Source organism: Oncorhynchus mykiss, chromosome 8 (assembly GCF_013265735.2).
Source record: "Oncorhynchus mykiss isolate Arlee chromosome 8, USDA_OmykA_1.1, whole genome shotgun sequence".
Taxonomy (NCBI): Eukaryota; Metazoa; Chordata; class Actinopteri; order Salmoniformes; family Salmonidae; genus Oncorhynchus; species Oncorhynchus mykiss.
The window spans coordinates 85,689,307-85,714,515 of NC_048572.1; the positions used below are offsets into that span (position 1 = coordinate 85,689,307).

Consider the following 25,209-nt stretch of genomic DNA (forward strand, 5'->3'; position numbering starts at 1 on the left):
ACTTCTGTTCTGGACAGCCATCCACATGGTGTTCAAACGTTTATTCCACCCCAGCATTAACACAACGCCTTCAGCTAAATCGTCTGATCATAATCTTCAATTTAGTACTGAAATCAGGTTCAAATACAAAATCAGTTCATTCAGGAAGTAAACTGTGACTTAAAAAAAAAAGAAGAGAAATAAAAGTTCACTTCCTGAATTGACTTGAAATGATTTGAAATGACCCCAGCCCTGATCTCAGTACAGTGCTCAGTACATTGTGAGAAGACCCCCGACTGTAAAGAGGTCTTTGTGGGCAAATAAACAGTGTTTAAACAATGTGGTATTTGAAAGTGCTATACCGAACATTGAAATAGTGTGCTGGCCATAAGAATTGTAACCCTAAAGCAAACTCCAAGTGGCTAGAAACCTGCTGGACCGTTCTAGACAACTGAAATGTGAGACAAATCAAAGTGCCTCCAGCATCTTCAAAATATCATATTCTAGATTAATAAATACACATTTCATTCAACAGTTTACTGAGCGATTATTGAAAACCAAATACAAAATGACACAAAAAGAATTGTGAAAATATTCATAAAGTTGTTGATGAAGGAATAATACCACAAAAATGTAACTAAATATTCTCAGATTCTATTTTATGAAATCTATTTTAATGGTATTGGGGCAACATGGACTGACTCCATTTCAGTACTTGAGGGGCCGTGGTTGTAATATTGGAATACATTTGATAAAGAAACTAGTCATTTTTATTTTAACCTTTATTTAACCAGGAAGGGCTCATTGAGATTTAAAATCTATTTTTTTTCAAGAGCGTCCTCCTGGCCAAGATAGGCAGCACCAAGTCATTACAAAAATTACAGCCAAACAACATGAAAAACTACAAGTAAACTAGTAAAAACCCTAGAATTCACAAGAGTAAAACAAAATCAAAAACAGCTAAATAAAAACATTGACAGGTCAGGGGAATCAGTCTCAAGATCATTCATCAGTGATTTAAAAAATGATGACGTTGTCCTAATTATTAAAATACATCTAATGTACGTATATTCTGTGAAATTCCGTTGAGAGACAAATATGATATTACAAAGTCATGTAACGGGAGTGTGTGGGATGCTCCCTGGAGTGGGCGGGGATAGTGAGACACAGAAATACAGAGGTCTCTCATCCAATCCATTTCCTTCACCACGGTGGTCCATAATTAACTTTTGCTTGGTTGGCACTTTCAACCAGATATAAGGAGGCTGAGGCCCCAGCATTCATAAGTCAGATACCTTCTTCCTCTGTGGTAAGACTTTCTCCACCTCCTTGGATTTTTACAATCACTCAGCATCTGAGGTAGTAGCTAAATGCAACATTTGAATTGAGTTCTGCATTTTCTCTTATACGATTTTACAATATGCAATCAAGTGGCATTGATTAAAACTATTTTTATTATTGTTATTTTAACATTAAAGGTGTTATCATTAAAATCTATAACTTTAATTCACAGTCAAAAGTGGTGCTCCTGCACTTGTTTGTAAATTGAGGGGGTGCTCTCAAATGTAACTGGGTTTTCAGAGGTATTTATTTAAATTCTTGACAGAATGTCTAGTCATCTAAGTTGCCACCAGTAAAATTAAAGTTTCCAGTTGCACCTGTAGTTGAAATGGACATGGCTGTAATGATTTGGGTTGAATGTTGGCATTCAAATTGTCTTCTAGCCTTTCAGGGGACTAAATTATAAGGCTTCAGAATTCACAACACCCTAATGTTTCACAGGCTCAACCAAGGGGGACAAATTCATCTGTAGGAGGGGATAACGAAGGTGAGACATTGTTTAAGTCTTCATATTAAAACGATGAAAATATACTGTGAGGGATATCGCTCATCTAACTCTGCTGAATGTGGAGGAAGCACCACAGAGTCACTCTAGTTTCCTTGTTTCATCTCTTTCCTAGTAATCCGTCACCATGAGTACGGACGCGGAGATGCAAATCTACGGCAAGGCTGCCTTGTACCTTCGTAAGCCTGAGAGGGAGAGGATGGAGGCACAAGCAGCACCTTTTGATTCAAAGAACGCCTGCTATGTGACAGACAAGGTGGAGCTGTACCTAAAGGGTTTGGTCACTGCCAGGGCCGATGGCAAGTGTACTGTGACAGTCACCAAACCTGACGGCAGTAAGGAGGTAAGTCTGATCTGAAAAGTATTCAAGTTCAAGTTTGTGCAATTACTCTATTTCTTGAAAAATCATCAACATGAATTTAAACAAAATGCCTATAAGGCCATATGAAATCAGGAAAAAAAGATAGAGGTAGAAATATGTCTTAGTTATTTTGTAAGCAGAATATAATCTTTAACAATGGCATGAATTATTTATATTGAGTAGTCAAGAATATCAATGTATGTGTCACTGGGTGATAACAGAGTAGTTGGATTCAACTGGGGTATGCATTTAAAAAAAAGATTTAACTAAATAATGAGCAAAACGCATTGAGTCATGTCCAGTTTGATCTGTGTGTAATATAGATTTCTGACTGTTTCAGGAAGGAAAAGAGTTCAAAGAAGCAGACATCTATCAGATGAACCCCCCTAAGTACGACAAGATTGAGGACATGGCCATGATGACCTACCTGAATGAAGCCTCTGTGTTGTATAACCTCAAAGAGCGTTATGCAGCATGGATGATCTATGTAAGAAACCTGCATAAACATACACACACACATACGTCAACATAAGAAATACACACATACAGGACTACACATACATGAGAGGTATAAACCAAAACATACCACTGCAGTAGACCAACAAGAAAACAAGTACATTTATCCAATTTGATTGAATCCCTTTCATCCAGACCTACTCTGGGCTCTTCTGTGCCACGGTGAACCCCTACAAGTGGCTCCCCGTGTACGACGAAGAGGTTGTCAACGCCTACAGAGGGAAGAAGAGGATGGAGGCTCCACCCCATATCTTCTCCGTCTCTGACAACGCCTTTCAGTTCATGATGATTGGTAAGAGCTCTCATGGATGGATGGGTGGATGGATGGATGGATGGATGGATGGATGAATGGATGGGTGGGATGGGTGGGTGGAGGGAGGGAGGGAGGAAATCTACTGTTTCTCATGTAGGTTTGAACATTTTGCATGGAATATCGGATTTCATTAACCTCGAATAGAAAATGTTCCAAAATGAAATTAATGATATACCCATAATGTTGCTTGAGTATAATAAACATGACGTTTTTTGGTTCCAGATAAGGAGAACCAGTCCATCCTGATTACGTAAGTTGTTTGTGCTGGAGCGATTAACCAAAATGTCTGTTTTTTTTTTTTTTATAACTAGGGAAAGGGGATACCTGGTCAATTGCACAACTAAATGCATTATACCATTCCCCCTCTGGCCTTAGTGCTTCATCATTTAGTCACATTACTTTACTTTAATTAAATATTTAAGTTGTATGCAGAACCCAGAGTCTCTGGTGGCACAGCTGGCGCTGCAGTACAGCGCCCTTAACCACTGCGCCACCCGGGAGGCCTCGCATTTGTTTAATTTGATGACTTTATGTTTTAATTCCAAGTAATCTATTTTCTAGAGAGCTGCTGCCTATGTTGTCTGACATAATCACTATTTAAGTAGTTCTTCAAAGTAAATAAGGCATACTTTTATGACTGCTGAATACCAACTATCCATCACTTAGATCATATATTTTCAGGTAGAGATACCTTGTGAAGCAACTTCTCTATATCACTCTCCATCGCACGTCTTCTGTCTCTTCTCTCCCTCTCTGCACAATGGATTATAGTCATTGTAGTTAACACACTCAAACTGGTGCGCCTGGCACCTACTACCATACCCTGTTTCAAAGGCACTGCAATCTTTTGTCTTGCCCATTCACCCTCTGAATAGCACACATACATAGTCCATGTCTCAATTGTCTCAAGGCTTAAAAATCCTTCTTTAACCCGTCTCCTCACCTTTATCTACACTGATTGAAATTGATTTAACAGGTGACATTAATAAGGGAGCGTAGTTTTCACCTGGATTCACCTGGTCAGTCGATGTCATGGAAAGAGAACGTGTTCGTACTGTGTTGTTCACTCAACATATATTTTATTGAGATATCATTGTTGGACATAAAAGACTGTAAAAAATGTATAAATGGGAATCAGGTCCAAGTGATTATAATGTAGGAAATCTGTTCTCAAAGTATTCCCACACATAAATAGAGAGACATATGTGATCATATCCCAATGTAATCCAGGTTTGAAATGATTATGTTTTTGTTAAATCTGTTTGGGTTTCTTGCAGTCAATTTGCAGTGCACAAATGATTTACAATTATGTTCCGGCCCCCTCCTCAGAAACAAAACAACATCTGCTTTAATGTATTTGGGATTGTTTTGGACTAGGCTATGTGCAATAATACATCAATGAGTGGGAATATTTGTTAATTATTTACTTCTGTTAGAAAACAGGTCAACAGTGTATATTTTAATGCTATTTCTTAGTGAAAGCCAATCTGACGCAATCTGTGACTAAAGAACCTCTTTCTCTGTCATATTAACCAGCGGAGAATCCGGTGCAGGAAAGACTGTCAACACCAAGCGTGTCATCCAGTACTTCGCCACCATTGCGGTATCTGGTTCCAAGAAGGAAGTAGACCCCAGCAAAATGCAGGTAGGTTGTGCCTTTTTAACACATTTCAGTTTGGTGTAAACATTTTTTCCCAGCGGTGAATCTTGTTTCAAGAAAGGGTTTACCAGTTTCTAAGCAACTTGTGTGTTTTTCTCAATCAGGGGTCTCTTGAGGATCAGATCATTGCAGCTAACCCTCTGCTGGAGTCTTACGGTAATGCCAAGACAGTGAGGAACGACAACTCGTCTCGCTTTGTAAGTTTGAAGGACATACTGTGGAAGTGATATTATATGTGGGAAAAAAAACATTTCAGTAGTTCCTTATAGTTAGTTATAACAGTCCAACAAACTAACATGTCAAGGGGTCCTATCAAATACCTATTTCTAACCCCCACTACAGGGTAAATTCATCAGGATTCACTTCCAAGCAGGCAAACTGGCTAAAGCTGACATTGAGACCTGTGAGTTGGATTTGATTGTTTCTCAATGCTTTCCATAATTCACACAGAATATTTTAGGAGATACATTCATCACATGTAATTCTCTCTCTCTCTCTCAGACCTGCTGGAGAAGTCCAGAGTGGCCTTCCAGCTGCCCGATGAGAGAGGCTACCACATCTTCTACCAGTTAATGACAGGCCACAAACCTGAACTAGTTGGTAAGGAAAAGTAGAGGTTGATGTGAAATTATTAACACCTCCATCTGTGGAACTTTAAAAAATAAAATAATCATAGTTTCTCTATTTATACTATTACAATGAGTACATCCAAGATAACAAGGCATCTAGACATGTGTCAGGTCTTTATAGATCTTTCATGGGAAAGACTGTGATATTCTAGAAGCTTCAGTCCAGTCTTTTTATGCTATTTATTATATACTATATATAAACTCAGAAAAAAAAGAAACGTCCTCTGACTGTCAACTGCGTTTATTATGTGTAAATATTTGCATGAACAGTATGGCCGGTGGCATTGTCATGTTGGAGGGTCATGTCAGGATGAGCCTGCGGGAAGGGTACCACATGAGGGAGGAAGATGTCTTCCCTGTAACGCACAGCATTGAGATTGCCTGCAATGACAACAAGCTCAGGCCTCGGTGTAAACGCTCATTCCTTCGACAATAAACGCAAATCCGACCATCACCCCTGGAGAGACAAAACCGCGACTCGTCAGTGAAGAACAATTTTTGCCGGTCATGTCTGGTCCAGGGACGGTGGGTTTGTGCCGGTGATGTCTGGTGAGGACCTGCCTTACAACAGATCTACAAGCCCTCAGTTCAGCTTTCCAGTTTTCATAACTCCGACCTTTAATGCCTACCGTCTGTAAAATGTTAGTGTCTTAATGACCGTTCCACAGGTGCATGTTCATTAATTGTTTATGGTTCATTGAACAAGCATTGGAAACAGTGTTTAAACCATTTACAATGAAGATCTGTGAAGTGATTTGGATTTTTACGAATTATCTTTGAAAGACAGGGTCCTGAAAATGGGACATTTATTTTTTTGCTGAGTTTATCCTTGAGTCCATCTACTGAGTAAAGGAGGGTGAGATACTGTAAAGGTGGGACAGGGGAATTCTACTGGATTTAACTGAGAAGCCATTCTCCGTTGTCCACAGAAATGACGCTCCTCACCACAAACCCCTACGACTTCCCCATGATCAGCCAGGGTCATATCGCTGTGCCCAGCATCAACGACAAGGAAGAGCTGGATGCCACAGACGTGAGTTATACAAAATGCTAAACAAACTCTAGACATGGAACGGGTAGGAACATTGTGCAATTCCAACTTGGTGACAGATGGGCACCTTTGTGTTAGTTGGCATGTGTCTCAAACCACTTGTCATGCCTCCACACTTCACCTTTAAGTACAAGTAAGACAAGAGAGTGCCACTAAATGTCCTGTGGAACTGTGTAAAACTGCTCTTGTGCTGCCACATAATAGTGTTGGCCAAAAGTAATCATGTGGAACATAGAAGCCAGTCAATTCTATCCATCCCGTTTGTTCTGGAGTGAGCACAGAACTGTAGTGTTCTGTAACAGAGCAGCCTACTGTTGAGTTCATCACTGTTGTACTTCCTGTCTAATGCCAGGATGCCATTACGATCCTGGGCTTCACAAATGATGAGAAGATGGCCATCTACAAGCTGACAGGAGCTGTAACGCACCATGGCAACTTGAAATTCAAGCAGAAGCAGCGTGAGGAGCAGGCCGAGCCAGACGGCACAGAGGGTGAGTCCCACTCATAGATATACAACATGTAAAGCGTTAGTCCCATTCCCCAACATAGAAATAGAAACGGTAAGACAGACAGTACCACATCAAGGTCAGGTAGGAGATACATGATGGAGACTAAATTCCAACCTCCACAAATGATTTGAAACAAAGAGGATGAGGATGAAAATCAAAACCTGTCCAGTGTAACATCAGAAACAAGCGATCTTGAGTGCCTGAGTCTGTTGATGTTGGTTCTCTCTCCAGTGGCTGATAAAATCGGCTACCTGCTGGGCCTGAACTCAGCGGAGTTGCTGAAATGTCTGTGCTACCCCAGAGTGAAGGTCGGCAACGAGTATGTGACCAAGGGACAGACTGTGGCTCAGGTAAAGTGAAACACAGCATCTACCATTTTCTGAGCACTGTAATTCTTTTGGGGATGAGAACATTGCCTTTTTTTTCAATAGTCGGTCTAATGTTGTTTTTCCAAGCGCTTATCACCTTCTGGCTAGATATGGTCAATATCTCCTGTATTCATTTGAGGTATTATCTTTGCAGGTTTATAATGCAGTCATGGCTCTGGCCAAGTCCATCTATGAGAGGATGTTCTTGTGGATGGTCATCCGTATCAACGAGATGTTGGACACCAAGAATCCAAGGCAGTTCTACATCGGTGTGCTCGACATTGCCGGGTTTGAGATCTTTGATGTGAGTACGAGACCAGAACAAGACAATTAGTTGTGATTGAGAGGGATTACAGGCTTGCACGATGAAATGATCCCTTTGAAATTCCTTCAACAGTACAACAGTATGGAGCAACTGTGCATCAACTTCACCAATGAGAAACTGCAACAGTTTTTCAACCACACCATGTTCGTCCTGGAGCAAGAGGAGTACAAGAAGGAGGGAATTGTCTGGGAATTCATTGACTTCGGCATGGACTTGGCTGCCTGCATTGAGCTTATTGAGAAGGTAAACTGTCTGTGAGGATTATACTGGACCACAACAGCAAAGCTCATAGAGAGTAATGTGTGATATATTATCACAGAGGTACAATGTATCTGACGGTTGAGAACTCAATATGTCTCCATACATGTGACCCTAAAAGAATTGAATCCTATAATAGTATGTTTACTAAAGGAATAAATGTTTCTTAAATCTGTTTTCTTCAAGCCATTGGGCATCTTCTCCATCCTTGAAGAGGAGTGCATGTTCCCCAAGGCTTCAGACACTACCTTCAAGAACAAGTTGAACGACCAGCATCTTGGCAAAACCAAGGCGTTTGAGAAGCCCAAGCCTGCCAAAGGCAAGCCAGAGGCCCACTTCTCTCTGGTACACTACGCCGGCACTGTGGACTACAACATCACTGGCTGGCTGGATAAGAACAAGGACCCCCTGAACGAATCAGTTATTCTGATGTACGGGAAGGCCTCAGTCAAACTGTTGGCTACCCTGTACCCTGCTGCCCCACCTGAGGGTAAGACTAGCATCACATATCTACCTCAATGACCTGGTACATCGACTCGTACTGGTACCCTGTGTATCTATAGCCAAGATATTGTTACTCATTGTGTATTTTTCCACATGTTATTATTTTTCATCTATATATTTCACTCTAAATTGTAGGTAAGTCAGCATTTCACTGTTGATCTACAACTGTTGTTTACAAAGCACGTGACAATTTAAATGGTTCTTGTCATTGAACATATTACAGTGTCTCAGGATTATTCACTGGGTTAATTTCCTCCTACAATATGTGTTCATTTACACCATCTCATCGATACCAATTCCATTGAGATAAGTGTGAAGATATCCCGACATGATCTGGTTTATAATTAGCGTGCTTGCTGAAGACACCACCCCTATAGATATCGTACATCTTATTATTATTCTATTTTATTCTGCTCTAGGAAATGTACTTCTAATTATCTCTCGACTTTCCCCTCATTTTAATAGATAAAGCCAAGAAAGGAGGCAAGAAGAAGGGTGGTTCCATGCAGACTGTGTCGTCCCAGTTCAGGGTGAGCTTTTGAAATGTATCTATTCAGACGTTCAAAAGGTGAAATGATAATCATGAATGATTTCTGAGAAAATGGTTTGTAACCCCTCTTACAGGAGAACTTACACAAGCTGATGACCAACTTGAGGAGCACTCATCCTCACTTTGTGCGCTGCCTGATCCCCAACGAGTCAAAGACTCCAGGTGTATATTGAGTTAAATAGGACATCTTATCAGTACAATATCACTAACCTTAACCATCTGAATCTTTAACCTGTTTATGAGTATTAAAAGAGACTTGGTTTGTGTTTCCAGGTCTGATGGAGAACTTCCTGGTTATCCACCAGCTCAGGTGTAATGGTGTTCTGGAGGGGATCAGGATCTGCAGAAAGGGCTTCCCCAGCAGAATCATCTATGCTGACTTCAAGCAGAGGTACATTCAGACAAATACTAATGCACACACTCACCGCACACACACACACACACACACACACACACACACACACACACACACACACACACACACACACACACACACACACACACACGTCAAGTGTTTTCCCAGCATCAGCATAGGCTTACCTTTTACGTAATTTGACCAACCTGTTACAACTTGACACATGTTAAAAATGTCTCCTCATTCAGGTATAAAGTACTGAATGCCAGTGTCATCCCAGAGGGCCAGTTCATGGACAACAAGAAGGCTTCTGAGAAGCTGCTTGGGTCCATTGATGTAAATCACGAGGATTATAAGTTTGGACACACCAAGGTCAGTCAAATACAACCCAGCCATGGCTGACAACAAAACACAACTACAATGATAATATAAACCTCAACCATTCAAAATCTCTCCAGTTGATATATCCATGATATTGTTCTCTCTTCTTCATTTAACTCATGGAAAAGGTGGATAAACATTGTACCTTTTATTTCTCCATCATATTCAAACGTCACAAGTATAGAACAGATAAACTCAACCCATTATCATGTGCATTGTGTTAGAGTGGTATGGCTGCATTTATATCAGTAGACATTATTAATCTACAACTGTACTAACTGTACAACCTATCCCATGGTTTGTCTGTAAGAATTGCAATGTTTATGTTGATCAATTCAGTCTAGTGGTGTTGTTCCCCTCTTTGGAGTCAACCATTTATATCTGTCCCCATCTGACTGTGTTTCCATTGACAACGTTAACCTGTTTCAGGTGTTCTTCAAAGCCGGTCTGCTGGGTGTCCTGGAGGAGATGAGAGATGAGAAGCTAGCAGCTCTGGTCGGCATGGTCCAGGCTCTCAGCCGTGGATTCCTCATGAGGAGAGAGTTCTCCAAGATGATGGAGAGGAGGTGAGAAAGAGTAGACATCTTGGCAAAGCGTTCTGTCAACCCCCTGTATGTAATGCATTATTATTAGTGGTTAGAGCATTGGACTAGCAACCGAAAGGTAGCAAGATAAAATCCCCGAGCTGATAATGTTAAAATCTGTCGTTCTGCCCCTGAACAAGGCAGTTAACCCACTGTTCCTAGGCCGTCATTGGAAATATGAAATTGTTCTTAACTGACATGCCTAGTTGAATAAAGATTTGTTTTTAAATAAGCATGCCACTCTATCCTTTCTGTCGACCAGAGAGTCCATCTTCTCCATCCAGTACAACATCCGCTCATTCATGAATGTGAAAACCTGGCCATGGATGAAGTTGTACTTTAAGATCAAGCCCCTGCTGCAGAGCGCTGAGACTGAGAAGGAGCTGGCCAACATGAAGGAGAACTATGAGAAGATGAAGACAGACCTGGCCAAGGCTCTGGCCACCAAGAAGCATTTGGAGGAGAAGTTAGTGGCCCTGGTGCAGGAGAGGGCAGACCTGGCTCTCCAAGTCGCATCTGTGAGTGACCAACGACCCTCATAAAGGCATATTGACACACACATCAATACACACACACGCACACTGTGAAGTATGTGGCTAACTCCCACATTTTTATAGCCCATGTTAAAAATATATTTCATGAATTTATATTGATTTGCTCTGATCTCTGATTAAATTAAGTCTATATTTTGATACACAATGTGAGGCCTCTGAGTTTGTTCTCCTGTTCTGAAACCAGGAAGGTGAGAGTCTGAACGATGCTGAGGAAAGGTGCGAGGGGCTCATCAAGAGCAAGATCCAGCTGGAGGCCAAACTCAAAGAGACGACTGAGAGGCTGGAGGATGAGGAGGAGATGAATGCTGAGTTGACTGCCAAGAAGAGGAAGCTGGAGGACGAGTGCTCTGAGCTGAAGAAGGACATTGATGACCTGGAGCTCACCCTAGCCAAAGTGGAGAAGGAGAAGCACGCCACTGAAAACAAGGTCTCGTGTTTTTACCAGAGACAGTTTAACCACCCAACAATAATCAACTGAAAACATAGCTTAACAGAAATGGAATTCAAGTCGTATTGTGGGTGCAGGAAAAATGAAAAATAGTTGATTTTCAGTTGCGGAGTACTTCCCACACTCATTGCACGTTCCCCCCTCGTTTATGAATTCCATTCAGTACACCGGCATGGTGTACACTTCCATCTAGTGTTGACTATATGGTACTGTACTTGGTGACCCATTTCTAATATAATTTAAATGAATGCAATATATATCAAACTAAATCTCTCCTTTAAAGACTAATTTTGTTTGGCGGTTTTCAGGTTAAAAACCTGACAGAAGAGATGGCGTCTTTGGATGAGAGTGTTGCCAAGCTGACCAAGGAGAAGAAAGCCCTCCAAGAGGCCCACCAGCAGACACTGGACGACCTGCAGGCAGAGGAGGACAAAGTCAACACTCTGACCAAGGCCAAGACCAAGCTGGAACAGCAAGTGGACGACGTGAGAGGAGTTTGACATTTTGACCATGATAATATGTGAGATGATATTATCTTCAGTTGTTAAGATTTGAACAATATGTGTTTGTATCTTATAGCTTGAGGGTTCTCTGGAGCAAGAGAAGAAGCTCCGTATGGACCTTGAGAGAGCCAAAAGAAAGCTGGAGGGAGATCTGAAACTGGCCCAGGAGTCCATAATGGACCTGGAGAATGACAAGCAGCAAGCCGATGAGAAAATCAAGAAGTAAACACACAGTACTACCTGCCATATTGATCAAAACAACAGTTGTTCTTGACTAATTCTTGTAATTATAAATTACCATTTGCATGTGATTCTTGAAAGAAAACTGAATGGTATGATACTCTTTCTTTACAATATCGAACCAAAACAATGCAATCTATCTGTTTGTGTTTCTTAGAAAGGAGTTTGAGACCAGCCAGCTCCTCAGCAAGGTTGAGGATGAACAGTCTCTGGGAGCTCAGTTGCAGAAGAAGATCAAGGAACTCCAGGTACAGTACAGGATCTCAGCTGAAAACAATTAATCTGGCAGCACACATTTTTCCTGGTGGCTTCTGATGGCTCAGTAGGATGGAAGATGGTGCTTCTTACTGGTCCTTCTTACCATTGTAAAGATGGTGCTTTTTACCATTGTGGTTTTGGTTCCTGCGTGGGCAAGTTAATACGGAATATATTAGTGGAACTGGCTTAGTTTGCACAAATGTAATTGTTTCAACTGCATTGTAGTGTTCATTCCTCCTGGTCCTGCCCCCTGTTCTAGGCCCGTATTGAGGAGCTGGAGGAGGAAATTGAGGCTGAGCGTGCTGCCAGGGCTAAGGTTGAGAAGCAGAGGGCCGATCTCTCCAGGGAACTTGAGGAGATCAGCGAGAGGCTGGAGGAGGCTGGAGGCGCCACTGCTGCTCAGATTGATATGAACAAGAAGCGTGAGGCTGAGTTCCAGAAGCTGCGTCGTGATCTTGAAGAGTCCACTTTGCAGCATGAGGCCACAGCCGCCGCTCTGCGCAAGAAGCAGGCCGACAGTGTGGCTGAGCTCGGGGAGCAGATCGACAACCTGCAACGCGTCAAGCAGAAGCTAGAGAAGGAGAAGAGCGAGTACAAGATGGAGATTGATGACCTCTCCAGCAACATGGAGGCCGTCGCCAAGGCTAAGGTGAGTAGTGATATTTTGATGAAGCAGCGTTGAGGAGGGTCAAAATACATTACCATTCAAGCGAACTGCAGCTGACAGGAGTCCCATATATAAAGTAATGATGGAACATATTTCACTAACAGGGCAATCTGGAGAAGATGTGCCGTACTCTTGAGGACCAGCTGAGTGAGCTCAAGACTAAGAATGATGAGAATGTTCGCCAGGTCAACGACATCAGCGGACAGAGGGCCAGACTCCTGACAGAAAATGGTACCATCATCAACAATGAACAACAAGCAAATAGTTTCCTTCAGTAAAAGACAATAACATGTATTGTAGAATATATCCTGATAGTCCAGTCCACAATAGTTTCTAGCGTACTATTCACCACATCACAATGCCCTACGATACCTAAAAATACATTTTCAATCTTAGGAGGTCAGAGACCCCATTAATAATGGTATCCCTCTATCCCTGCAGGTGAGTTTGGACGCCAGCTGGAGGAGAAGGAAGCCCTGGTGTCTCAGCTGACCAGAGGAAAACAGGCCTTCACCCAGCAGGTGGAGGAGCTGAAGAGGCAGATTGAGGAGGAGGTCAAGGTAAGGGACATAAAATGGACACTACCGATCACAGAGTTAACAGCCATATCGTCATATAGATGGTGCCTACGCCACCCTCAGAGACTTCTACTGTCATTTGCTGTACTATCTCTCTAATATATCTTTGTCATTCTCTATCACAGGCTAAAAACGCCCTGGCCCACGGTGTCCAGTCTGCCCGCCATGACTGTGACCTCCTGAGAGAGCAGTTTGAGGAGGAGCAGGAGGCCAAGGCAGAGCTGCAGCGTGGCATGTCCAAGGCCAACAGTGAGGTGGCTCAGTGGAGGACTAAGTATGAAACTGATGCCATCCAGCGCACAGAGGAGCTGGAGGAGGCCAAGTGAGTCACATGCAACAGCAACAACTCAAATATAGGGTGTGGATGGTGAGGTTCCATATGTATAGTAACATTCCTACACCCTCTGTCGTCAAACAGGAAGAAGCTGGCCCAGCGTCTGCAGGACGCTGAGGAGACCATTGAGGCGACCAACTCCAAGTGCTCCTCCCTGGAGAAGACCAAGCAGAGGCTGCAGGGAGAGGTGGAGGACCTCATGATTGACGTTGAGAGAGCCAACGCCATGGCCGCCAACCTAGACAAGAAGCAGCGTAACTTTGACAAGGTGAAAATAAATAAACCTCACACTAGGTTGACATCTGTCTGCTATATGATCAATTGTGGCATAATTGTAGCATTTTTCTGATTTAAAACTCTTCATCAATTGCTTGAAATGAAAATCCCATGGATTCGCCCTAGGTCCTGGCAGAGTGGAAGCAGAAGTATGAGGAGGGTCAGGCTGAGCTGGAAGGAGCTCAGAAGGAGGCTCGCTCTATGAGCACTGAACTCTTCAAGTTGAAGAACTCCTACGAGGAGGCTCTGGATCATCTGGAGACTCTGAAGAGAGAGAACAAGAACCTGCAACGTGAGCATTTGACTTGGCTCACGTTTGACTAGGGTTTTGAAAATGGGGAAACTGTAACCATCACAATTTATATTACACCATTTTAGAAAGGTATGAAATAAAATAAAAACTTAACTTGTAATCGTAAATTCCATCTGGAGTGCCAGAGTGAGCTCTGGGCGTTCGTAAATTCAGAGCGTTGTCAGATTGTCCGTTTGGAAATTGGACACTGGCCTACGAGTAGGTTTAATCCGAGCGTTCTGACCTCACAACAGCAGTCAAGCACCCAAGCTAACTGGCTAACGTTGGCTAGCTACTTCCAGACACAAATGAGAGAAGACCTCACTCTGACCATGTTACTCACCCTAGCAGAGCTGGTTAGGCTGTTTTCATGTTATCCAGAGCATTGGTGACTGTATCTGTGCTGTTGGCAACTATTTAAATATGCTTTATTGCCGACGTTTACTGACATCGACCATATTCAAAGGGTGTTGAGCATTCATAAATTCAAAAATTATTCTGTGCCCTGGCACACGCAGACGAGAGTGCTCTGAAATTGGAGTAGGTAGCCAGAGTGAATTTACGAACGCACCCTCAATGTCAACTTCAGCGCATTGGAGATATCCACTGAAAATCTCCCAAGTCTGAACTGCTCCTGTGTTTGTGTGTGCAGAGGAGATCTCTGACCTGACTGAGCAGATCGGAGAGACGAGCAAGAGCATCCATGAGTTGGAGAAGGCCAAGAAGACCGTGGAGACAGAGAAGTCTGAGATCCAGACCGCTCTGGAGGAGGCTGAGGTACTAACTGCAGCTGTTTGATGGGAAAAGCAGTGTAACAATAGCCAGTGCCAGCTACAGTTCAATGCTCCCTGTATTTGTGTTTATTGTAGTTATATATATTTAATTCCTTGTGTTATTCACATCCAAATGCGTTGAACACAATTTACCCGACTGCTTCTCCTTGTCCAGGCAACACTGGAGCACGAGGAATCCAAGATTCTGCGTGTGCAGCTGGAGCTGAACCAAATCAAGGGTGAGGTGGACAGGAAGCTGGCTGAGAAGGACGAGGAGATGGAGCAGATCAAGAGGAACAGCCAGAGGATGATTGACTCCATGCAGAGCACCCTGGACTCTGAGGTCAGGAGCAGGAATGACGCCCTGAGGGTGAAGAAGAAGATGGAGGGAGACCTGAACGAGATGGAGGTCCAGCTGAGCCACTCCAACAGGCAGGCCGCTGAGGCCCAGAAACAGCTGAGGAACGTCCAGGGACTGCTCAAGGTAAAGGGACCGGGATATCAGGCTCAAACATCTGAACATGGGGTGGGATTTGTTTGTGAATCTGTAGAAAAGAATAGAACAGAGGAATTGAATAGTGTTGACTAATATACTGTAGAAAGGTAGGGATATAGGGGAAATTCTTACCAATGAACAGTTCTATCACCAATCCTATCGCCTCTACTTCCACAAGTCCTAATGAACCTATGTCATTTTGAACCCCAGGATGCCCAATTGCACCTTGATGACGCTGTCCGTGCCTCAGAGGACATGAAGGAGCAGGTAGCCATGGTGGAGCGCAGGAACGGTCTGATGGTGGCTGAAATTGAGGAGCTGAGAGTTGCTCTGGAGCAGACTGAGAGAGGCCGCAAAGTGGCTGAGACTGAGCTGGTAGATGCCAGCGAGCGCGTTGGACTCCTGCACTCCCAGGTGCGGCTCTAAGCCATTTCTCATTCAACTCAACCAAGCATACCTTTCCTGCTTTGTGACTTACTTGTAAGTTCTCTTGAGATTCAAACACATGGTCTTGTTTCATCTTCCAGAACACCAGCCTTCTGAACACCAAGAAGAAGCTGGAGACTGACCTGGTGCAGGTGCAGGGAGAGGTGGACGACATCGTCCAGGAGGCCAGGAACGCAGAGGAGAAGGCCAAGAAGGCAATCACTGACGTGAGTCCTTATGATCTATTGAATTACATCCACTTGATTTGTCACCAATGGTTGCTGGGCTGGTTTACCACAACAAAGATCTCAGAGGGACGTTATGATTGGTGCCAATTGGTGCATAAATTAAACAAACTACCATTCCAGGCGGCCATGATGGCTGAGGAGCTGAAGAAGGAGCAGGACACCAGCTCTCACCTGGAGAGGATGAAGAAGAACCTGGAGATCACAGTCAAGGACCTGCAGCACCGACTGGATGAGGCTGAGAATCTGGCCATGAAGGGAGGCAAGAAGCAGCTCCAGAAACTGGAGTCCAGGGTGAGTTAACAGCAGGGTGGATTAGGACATATTGAAAGACTGATTTCTGGAAATGTATTTGATAACATACTCAGGACCATTGTGTAATGACTTTTTTCTCTCAATAACCCACCTAGATAATGAACAGCTGTTATCATTACAGACCCTTCAATTAGACAACAATTTTGCCTCCTTGACTGAGTAGAACAATATACCTCTGTTTTACAAAGATTTGTTACGTCTGATTTCACCCCCTCAAACAAATGCCTTCATTAATTTCTTCCAAACAAGGTTCGTGAGCTCGAGACTGAGGTGGAGGCTGAGCAGAGAAGAGGTGCAGACGCAGTCAAGGGAGTCCGCAAGTATGAGCGCAGAGTCAAGGAGCTCACTTACCAGGTAAGAGAAAGCACCTTCTTCAAACACTTCCCACTGAGCACACTGGTTAAATCAACATCGTTTCCACATCAATTCATTGCAAATGCGTTGAACCAATGTGAAATAAATGTTGATTTGATGCCTTTGCCCAGTGGGTAGACACAAACACAGACAGGTTTGTGTATAAAACTATTGGGCTTTGATTCTTTGATCTTCTCCCACAGACTGAGGAGGACAAGAAGAACGTTGGCAGACTTCAGGACCTGGTAGATAAGCTGCAGATGAAAGTGAAGGCCTACAAGAGACAGGCTGAGGAAGCGGTGAGCACCCTTCATTAGTCAAATACTCTGAAAACATATTTCTTCCCTAGGAGACATTACAACATTTTAGTTTACACTTTTCAAATGCCTCGCAAAGAAGGGCACTGACTGGCAAAATGAAGAAAGCTGACGCTGAGTATCCTTTCGAGCATGGTGAAGTTTTTAATAAGGCTTTCAATGTTGTATCGATATACCCAGTCACTACGAAGATACAGACATTCCTAACAGAGTAGCCGGGGAGGAAGGAAACCGATCAGTCATTTTATCCTGAAGGCAATGGCTGTGATAGGAGAAAACTGAGGAAGGATCAGGAACATTGTAGTTACTTTACTAACCTAAATGACAGAGTTTAAAGGAAGCCTGTCCAGTATTTTTGCAACAACCCACAGGGCACAGACATTTCTTGGTCTAGTTTTTGAATTTGGTTGAGTTGTCAACTAACTGAATTCAACGTGAAATCAACAACAAATGTCACCACTTCTATGAATTGAGGTAAATTCTTGGTTGAAAAAAAAAGACAAAAAGCCTTTAGGTTGATTACTTGTTGCAAATCAAATCAGTTTCCATGTTGAGTCAACATCACTTTTTTTTTGGTTGCATAAACAACGTTGATTCAACCATTTTTTTGCCCCTCGGGAAGGCACTAAAGTAATACCGCAAAAAAAGCATAGTATTTTCAAGCATGGTGATGGCTGCATCCTGTTATGGGTATGCTTGTCATTGGCAAGTACTGGGGAGTTTTTCAGTACAAAAAAAACAGCATGAGCTCAACAAAGACAAAATCCTAGAGGAAAAACTTGGTTCAGTCTGCTTCTCACCAGACACTAGGAGATGAATTCACCTTTCAGCAAGACAATAACCCATAACACAAGGCCAAGTCTACACTGGATTTGCTTACCAGGGAGACAAGGAATGTTCCTGATTGGCCAAGTTACAGTTTTGACTTAAATCTGCTTGAAAGTCTATGGTGAGACTTAAATATGTCTATATAGCAGTGATTATCATCCAAATCGACAGTGCATGAAGAATTTTGAAAGTAATAATGGGCTAATATTGAATGGTCCAGGTTTGTTAAGCTCTCAGACTGACCCAAAAAGATTTATATTGACTCGGGGGCTACATATATGTATATATATATATATATATATATATTTATTATTATTGTATTTTTTTTATATATATATATATATACATGTACACACATGCAAAAGTATGTGGACACCCTTTCAAATATTTCAGCCACATCCGTGGCTGACAGGTGTATAAAATCGAGCACACAGTCATGCAATCACCATAGACAAAGACATTGTTCTATTTTTCATTCTTTTTTAAATGTTTTGGAATCCAGTTTGTCATTCCAGAGCAGTTTGTGTAGATCGTTGACAAAAAAAATAACACTTCAATCCATTTAAATCCTAATTTGTAAGACTATAAAATGTGACGTAAACAAAGGTTAGGCACTTTCCGTCCCTGGAGGGAGTGGTTTGATCCCCCATCCCACCAATCACTTTCTCTACTGTATCATATATCTCCCTACATACTTTGTAATCCTAAATCTGTCATATAAAAATAAAAACTTAAAATACTCATAAAACAGTAATATTAATTTGCTACCTGAAGCTTCAAACTTTGAATGCTGATGTTGTGCTCTCCCTCTCTGTTCCTCACACAGGAGGAACAAGCCAACGGCCACATGTCTAAGTTCCGGAAGGTTCAGCATGAACTGGAGGAGGCTGAGGAGCGTGCTGACATCGCTGAGACTCAAGTCAACAAGCTCAGAGCCAAATCTCGCAGCACTGGAAAGGTACAGAGCTGCTACTAATTCTACATCTGACTCATGCTCAGATATGACCACATCAACACCACCTATGATTCAGTCTTCACAGAAATCAATATTGACCTTTAACACTCACTATCATGTAGGTATTTCAGACTGCTAATAAGCACATTTCATGTAGCGCAAAAAAATAAACTAGATTAAGGCTGAGCCTTAAATGCTGGATCCATTATACTCTTTCCAAGTGTAAACACACTCATGAATACAGATTTGTCATTTTCGTTGTTTTGTTTTTGACAGGGCAAAGAAGTTGCTGAATAAACAAGAGAAGAAGTTGCTGAATAAACAAGACCGAAGTCTTATATCATTTTCCTGTGTTGCATAAAATATGATTTTCATGGTGAAAATGATTGTTGATTAAAAACATGTAGGCCTACATACCCCTTGTGACGTTGGACTTATTACTCAGCAAACAGTTTGTTCATACCATGACAATATTGTAATTTGTACCATATTGTATTCTGGGATTCCAACAACAAATGTCACATATTTTGGTAAACAGATGAGTGATGGGGCTGGAGAAATGCAACCAATCTGAAATGCATAGACTGAGCTATGGATGCCTAAAATCTAAAATTAACCCTTTAAACTTGGAGGGGATATATTGACCTACAGTATATGGAAAGACCCAAATTGGAACATTTCATAAAATAAATAAAGAGAGAAGTTTACGCATAACCGTGGTAGCAACTGAAAGGGAACACTGAAGATTAAGGTGAAATTCTCAGAACAAAGTTCTCAGGAAACAGACTGGATTACATATCATCTCTGGTGATCAGACTACGTAAACATGCTGTAAATGTGGTGGTGGAACAATAACCCAATTGTCTTACTTGACAAAAAAAATGAAGATACCTTCTGTGGAAGACCAGGGGGTTTTGGTCGAGACGTTTACACATATCAGATACAGACAGAATTGCTCCGTTTCAAGGGTGTTTATTTAAATAAGAAACAAAAAGGACTTCTCTGGGAAACTGTTCTCTGGGCTCCTGCTGTCTCCAGTGGAGAACAAAACCCAACTCCCTCCGTTATCTCTGGTACTGTCCACAACTATACAGGAGTAACCTCTCTTCCCTAGTTACCACCCCCATGTGCTGGCAGCTTTATGGGACTCGTCCAGCTGGTGAGCGATTAGCCCCTTGATTACTCACCAACCATAATCATCCTCAATTATTCCTCTCCGGAGAGCCCGTCGAGACCTGGCACGTTCAGCAGAGGGAGACATCGCCGCGTGCTGTCGACTCCTTCTGTCACGAGGCCTCGATGAGTCTCCAATGGGTGGCTAAATTGCGGTACACCACACTTCATAAAAAATGACTCAAATAAAAGTCGCCCAGTAAATTACAACTTCAGTAAAAGTCAACTTCTCTGGTTTTCAATATAATAAATCATTTCAAATTCCTTATATAACGCTAACCAGACGGTACATTTTTCTTGTTTTTTTCAGTTTCATTTACCGATAGCCACGGTCACATTCCAACACTCAGGCATCATTTACAAACAAGTAAAGAACAGATACCACCCCCCCCCCCCCCCCAAAAAAAAAACATGTTTATTTAGTTACTTTATACCACTGAATAAATGGCTAATGAACATCTGACCAAATTATGTGAGATTTTAGTTCTGGGTTAACCGAGATAATGCCCACAAATGGTAAAAGAAATTACAAACATGATAATGATTTATCATTAATCAATTTGCATTTCCAATAGAGTTTGGGCAGATATACACTTCTGGAAAGGGACACTGTCCTTCCTTGGCTTGTCAAACTCGGGGTCGATGTAGAAGAACAAAAGGTACGTCCACTTCAGGGTTCAACCGCTGCTCCTCAAAACAGAAACAGTGGGAGGAGGAAAGAGAAACGTGTGTCAAACATTCAGATAGACAAGACTCAATATGGAGGTCAATGTCCCTAAACCAAGCTAAACAAATGTAGATGAAGCTATATGTGAGCTGCGGTACTTCCCCAAAAAGTCTTGCAGTCAAAGAAGAGATGAACACGCCAAAATGTGCACACAGCACAGTTTAAATAAAGCTGCCTTAATTAAATATAAAAATGATTAAATTAATTTAAAAACTAATAATTCCTACTGATCTACACAACCTCCTCCATATTTTCTAAGTGAACGAAACATTTCCAAATGAAGACAAAATAAGAAATGAAGACGTCTTGATTGTGTTTGTCTTCACAACCCAGGGATAATACTTGGTGGAATCACTCAGGGCCGTCCTCCTGGCCGGTACTGTCACTCCCTCTACGGTCCTGGCAACCCATCTTTACACATACCTGGCAACCATCAATATGCACACCTGCAGCTCATCATCAGTCACACCTGGACTTCATTACTTCCTTGATTACCTACCCTTTATATAGCCCTCTTTTGTTATCAGTCATCAGGTAGTATTGGTTGGTTCCATGTCAGACTCTGTGGATGCAATCCTAAGTAATGCAACAGAGTCCATTGTAGTTATTAAGAGTTGTCATTTTATGTTGAGGAACTACAGTTTGGATTAAAACAGTGGAGAAAGAAAACCGATGATCATACAGTTAAAACCACCATCACCGAACCAGGGGTTCTAAGCAGTGGTGGTTGTAGTTTGTTTGGCTCCCTGGGTTGTAGTTTGTTTGGCTCCCTGGGTGAACCCCCCCCCCCCCCCCCCCCCTTGGCACACCCCAACATACAAAAACACACACCATTCTGCACTAACTGTCATTTGTATTCAGACATTTGGAACAACACATAAATAATCCAAACTTTTGAAACTATATAAACATACAAAACTAAGATTCATTAATATCAAAGACAAAAAATAAACACGTTTGTGTTGATTTGGCACTCGAGCATCAATACATTACCCATCCCCCAACACTGTCACCCAAGAGTCAAGACTAAACCAATTCACCTTGGCAGTGTGAAGACTGGTTTTATATTATTCTTACTGATTACAAACAAACCAGAAAAAAAATGCAACAATATGTCTGAAACTATTTATTCACAGTATTATGAATGAATTGTGGTTCATTTGGTAGCATTTCGTAGTGTGACTGATTTTACTAATTCATTAGTACTGTACAAAGTTAGAGGTGTGATATTTGATAGATTCCCCTGCTCCCACTACCTCGGGCTTCCAGTTGTGAGACCTGAGGTCAACCTACCCCCGACCCCCTCACAGACTAGAATCAGGGCGCCCACTCCGACGCGGTTAATTGACCTCGTCGGAGGGCGGCTGCCCATGTCGCCTATACCTAAATCCACCACTGCTCCTAAGGCACGCCGACCAGCACTGAGTAAAGAGATGGACCCCTTGAATTACACAACAAGGCAGTGTGGGCCACGCCCTAATTAACAATCCTATCTCCAGTTCCCCCATCCCATCTCCAGTTCCCCCATCCCATCTCCACCACCCCCCTCCTATCTCCAGTTCCCCCATCCCATCTCCAGCGCCCTCATCCCATCTCCAGTTCCCCCATCCCATCTCCAGCCCCTCAATCCCATCTCCAGCTCCCCCATCCCATCTCCAGTTCCCCCATCCCATCTCCAGTTCTCCCATCCCATCTCCAGTGCCCCCATCCCATCTCCAGTTCCCCCATCCCATCTCCAGCGCCCCCATCCCATCTCCAGCGCCCCCATCCCATCTCCAGCAGCCCCATCCCATCTCCAGCGCCCCCATCTCCAGTTCCCCCATCCCATCTCCAGCGCCTCCATCCCATCTCCAGTTCCCCCATCCCATCTCCAGCTCCCCCATCCTATCTCCAGTTCCCCCATCCCATCTCCAGCTCCCCCATCCCATCTCCACCATCCCATCTCTAGCAGCCCTATCCCATCTCCACCACCCCCATCATATCTCCAGTTCCCCCATCCTATCTCCAGTTCCCCCATCCCATCTCCAGCGCCCCCATCCCATCTCCAGTTCCCCCATCCCATCTCCAGTGCCCCCATCCCATCTCCAGTTCCCCCATCCCATCCCATCTTCACCATCCCATCTCTAGCAGCCCCATCCCATCTCCACCACCCCCATCATATCTCCAGTTCCCCCATCCTATCTCCAGTTCCCCCATCCCATCTCCAGCGCCCCCATCCCATCTCCAGTGCCCCCATCCCATCTCCAGCGCCCCCATCCCATCTCCAGTTCCCCCATCCCATCTCCAGCGCCCCCATCCCATCTCCAGCAGCCCCATCCCATCTCCAGAAACCCCATCCCATCCCATCTCCACCACCCCCATCCCATCTCCAGTTCCCCCATCCCATCTCCAGCGCCCCCATCCACATCTCCACCACCCCCATCCCATCTCCAGTTCCCCCTTCCATCTCCAGAAACCCCATCCCATCTCCAGCCCCCCCATCCTATCTCCAGTTCCCCCATCCCATCTCCAGTTCCCCCATCCCATCTCCAGTTCCCCCATCCCATCTCCAGCGCCTCCATCCCATCTCCAGCGCCCCCATCCACATCTCCACCGCCCCATCCACATCTCCACCACCCCCATCCCATCTCCAGCTCCCCCATCCCATCTCCAGTTCCCCCATCCCATCTCCAGTTCCCCCATCCCATCTCCACCACCCCAATCCTATCTCCAGTTCCCCCATCCCATCTCCAGCTCCCCCATCCTATCTCCAGTTCCCCCATCCCATCTCCAGCTCCCCCATCCCATCTCCAGCAGCCCCATCCCATCTCCAGCAGCCCTATCCACATCTTCAGCGCCCCCATCCACATCTCCAGCGCCCCCATCCCATCTCCAGTTCCCCATCCCATCACCAGCGCCCCCATCCCATCTCCAGCGCCCCCATCCCACCTCCAGCGCACTTTCAAAATTTAGATAATAAAGAGTTTGACCTTTCCATGTTAACGATGGAGAATTGGTAGATTTCCAGTTAAGTATATGTTTTTTCAAGATGATTGATGAGAAAAGTATCTTCCAACCCATCAGGTTTCTCACTGCACCTCATATGACATGTCTTGAAATATGCAGACACAGATTCAAAGTATGTTTACATTGTAATACTTCTGACAACCAGCTTTCTATAACACCACTTGTAACTTTTAGACTGTATAACATTCCCAGAAGGCATGGGTTATTGAGTCATTGTTAACACTTTCTATTCAACATTTCCCCCATGATTTAAATGTCTTTCAATAGTGTAACTGGATGTGATGTGTTACACCTCTTAACATTGATCATTGGTTGGGCCATCTAGTGGATTGGGCTGCCACTTGTCTTGGCTCTTCCAAAATCTTGGCTAGGATGAGTCCCCCTGCTCCCACCAGACGCTTTTGTTCCAACAGCTGCAGCTGAAAGGAGGGTGTGGGATTCCCAGTTTTATTGATGTTCTTAGTTATGGACTTTACTTTTCTTGTCCTTGACTGTGTCTTCCTACAATCTGTCTTGTCTTGACATTTGAGCATCTAAAAATAAATCTGTCCAAAAAGAAGCATGTATTTGACTGGTCTGTATAATGGCCATGTCAAGTATAAGTCTGCTTTGTATATGGTCATATCTTCTGGTGCACGGCTCAAATGACAATAAAGCAACGCCAAATGACTTTCGATATAAATTGCTGTGGAAGCTGGATGTATTTCTGCGCCATATTGCGCTTGTAAATGATCTTTTGCTTTGGTGTACTTCCTGTATCTCTGCCATCGACTGTATGGGATCAAAATGGAGTTTGAAGAACAGCTCAGCAGCTGTGGTTTGATACCATCTCTATGACGGAGGGTCACAGAACAATCCTAAACAACTTTAGGCTGCATGTATTTCTGACACTCAGTTTCAGAACATGGCCATTGGCTGCGGAGAAGGTCACTGTCAGGGGGTAAAAAACAACCAGCTCAGTTGTTTTGTGGATCCATGCCACAGCATGTGACATTTCACATCCAGATTTAGATTTTTACATACCTGTGACATTTTAATGGATTGAATCATGTTAAAAAAAAAAAAATGCTGACGAGAGCCAAGGGGTTGGGGTGTCTCAGGCAAACTCTTGTCTGTGGTGATAAAACTTCTCTGCGAGCACAGACTAAGGGCTCGATTCAATCCGTAGAGCAGAAGACCTGCGTTGTAGAGTGGTTGATATTTAAAGTGACCGTTTTTTTCAAGTCTGTGGTATATTTTCACAACTCTTAGTACA

General features: G+C 43.3%; 2 protein-coding genes across 2 annotated transcripts; both read left to right on the forward strand.

The window, feature by feature from the left end:
• The first annotated feature begins 1,213 nt into the window (after positions 1-1,213).
• Positions 1,214-19,464, forward strand: LOC110530827 (myosin heavy chain, fast skeletal muscle). The gene is made up of 41 exons (XM_021614110.2): positions 1,214-1,288; positions 1,762-1,807; positions 1,941-2,168; positions 2,527-2,673; positions 2,838-2,994; positions 3,238-3,265; positions 4,552-4,660; positions 4,780-4,872; positions 5,018-5,078; positions 5,177-5,275; positions 6,234-6,337; positions 6,708-6,846; positions 7,096-7,214; positions 7,387-7,536; positions 7,630-7,800; positions 8,002-8,305; positions 8,785-8,849; positions 8,944-9,031; positions 9,143-9,260; positions 9,473-9,596; positions 10,035-10,171; positions 10,452-10,707; positions 10,928-11,170; positions 11,500-11,676; positions 11,771-11,916; positions 12,092-12,182; positions 12,452-12,841; positions 12,964-13,090; positions 13,301-13,419; positions 13,563-13,759; positions 13,856-14,039; positions 14,174-14,339; positions 14,992-15,116; positions 15,288-15,596; positions 15,819-16,022; positions 16,136-16,261; positions 16,403-16,573; positions 16,844-16,948; positions 17,152-17,247; positions 18,920-19,051; positions 19,325-19,464. Exons 3-41 carry the CDS (start codon positions 1,953-1,955, stop codon positions 19,343-19,345), a joined length of 5,814 nt encoding a protein of 1,937 aa, XP_021469785.2. The 5' UTR covers positions 1,214-1,288; positions 1,762-1,807; positions 1,941-1,952; the 3' UTR covers positions 19,346-19,464.
• An 883-nt stretch (positions 19,465-20,347) lies between these two features.
• Positions 20,348-23,900, forward strand: LOC118965641 (vegetative cell wall protein gp1-like). The gene is made up of 3 exons (XM_036986893.1): positions 20,348-20,376; positions 22,468-23,600; positions 23,722-23,900. Exons 1-3 carry the CDS (start codon positions 20,348-20,350, stop codon positions 23,898-23,900), a joined length of 1,341 nt encoding a protein of 446 aa, XP_036842788.1.
• Positions 23,901-25,209: the final 1,309 nt, after the last annotated feature.

Bases quoted from the DNA above. Each gene is read 5' to 3' on its own strand.
- LOC110530827 (XM_021614110.2), top strand. From the start codon at position 1,953: ATGAGTACGGACGCGGAGATGCAAATCTACGGCAAGGCTGCCTTGTAC. The intron at 13,760-13,855 runs GTGAGTCACATG...GTCGTCAAACAG, and splicing joins GAGGAGCTGGAGGAGGCCAA to GAAGAAGCTGGCCCAGCGTC. The intron at 16,023-16,135 runs GTGCGGCTCTAA...TTCATCTTCCAG, and splicing joins TTGGACTCCTGCACTCCCAG to AACACCAGCCTTCTGAACAC.
- LOC118965641 (XM_036986893.1), top strand. From the start codon at position 20,348: ATGAGTCTCCAATGGGTGGCTAAATTGCG. The intron at 20,377-22,467 runs GTACACCACACT...TCCCATCTCCAG, and splicing joins CAATGGGTGGCTAAATTGCG to TTCCCCCATCCCATCTCCAC. The intron at 23,601-23,721 runs GTTCCCCCATCC...TCCCATCTCCAG, and splicing joins GCTCCCCCATCCCATCTCCA to CTCCCCCATCCCATCTCCAG.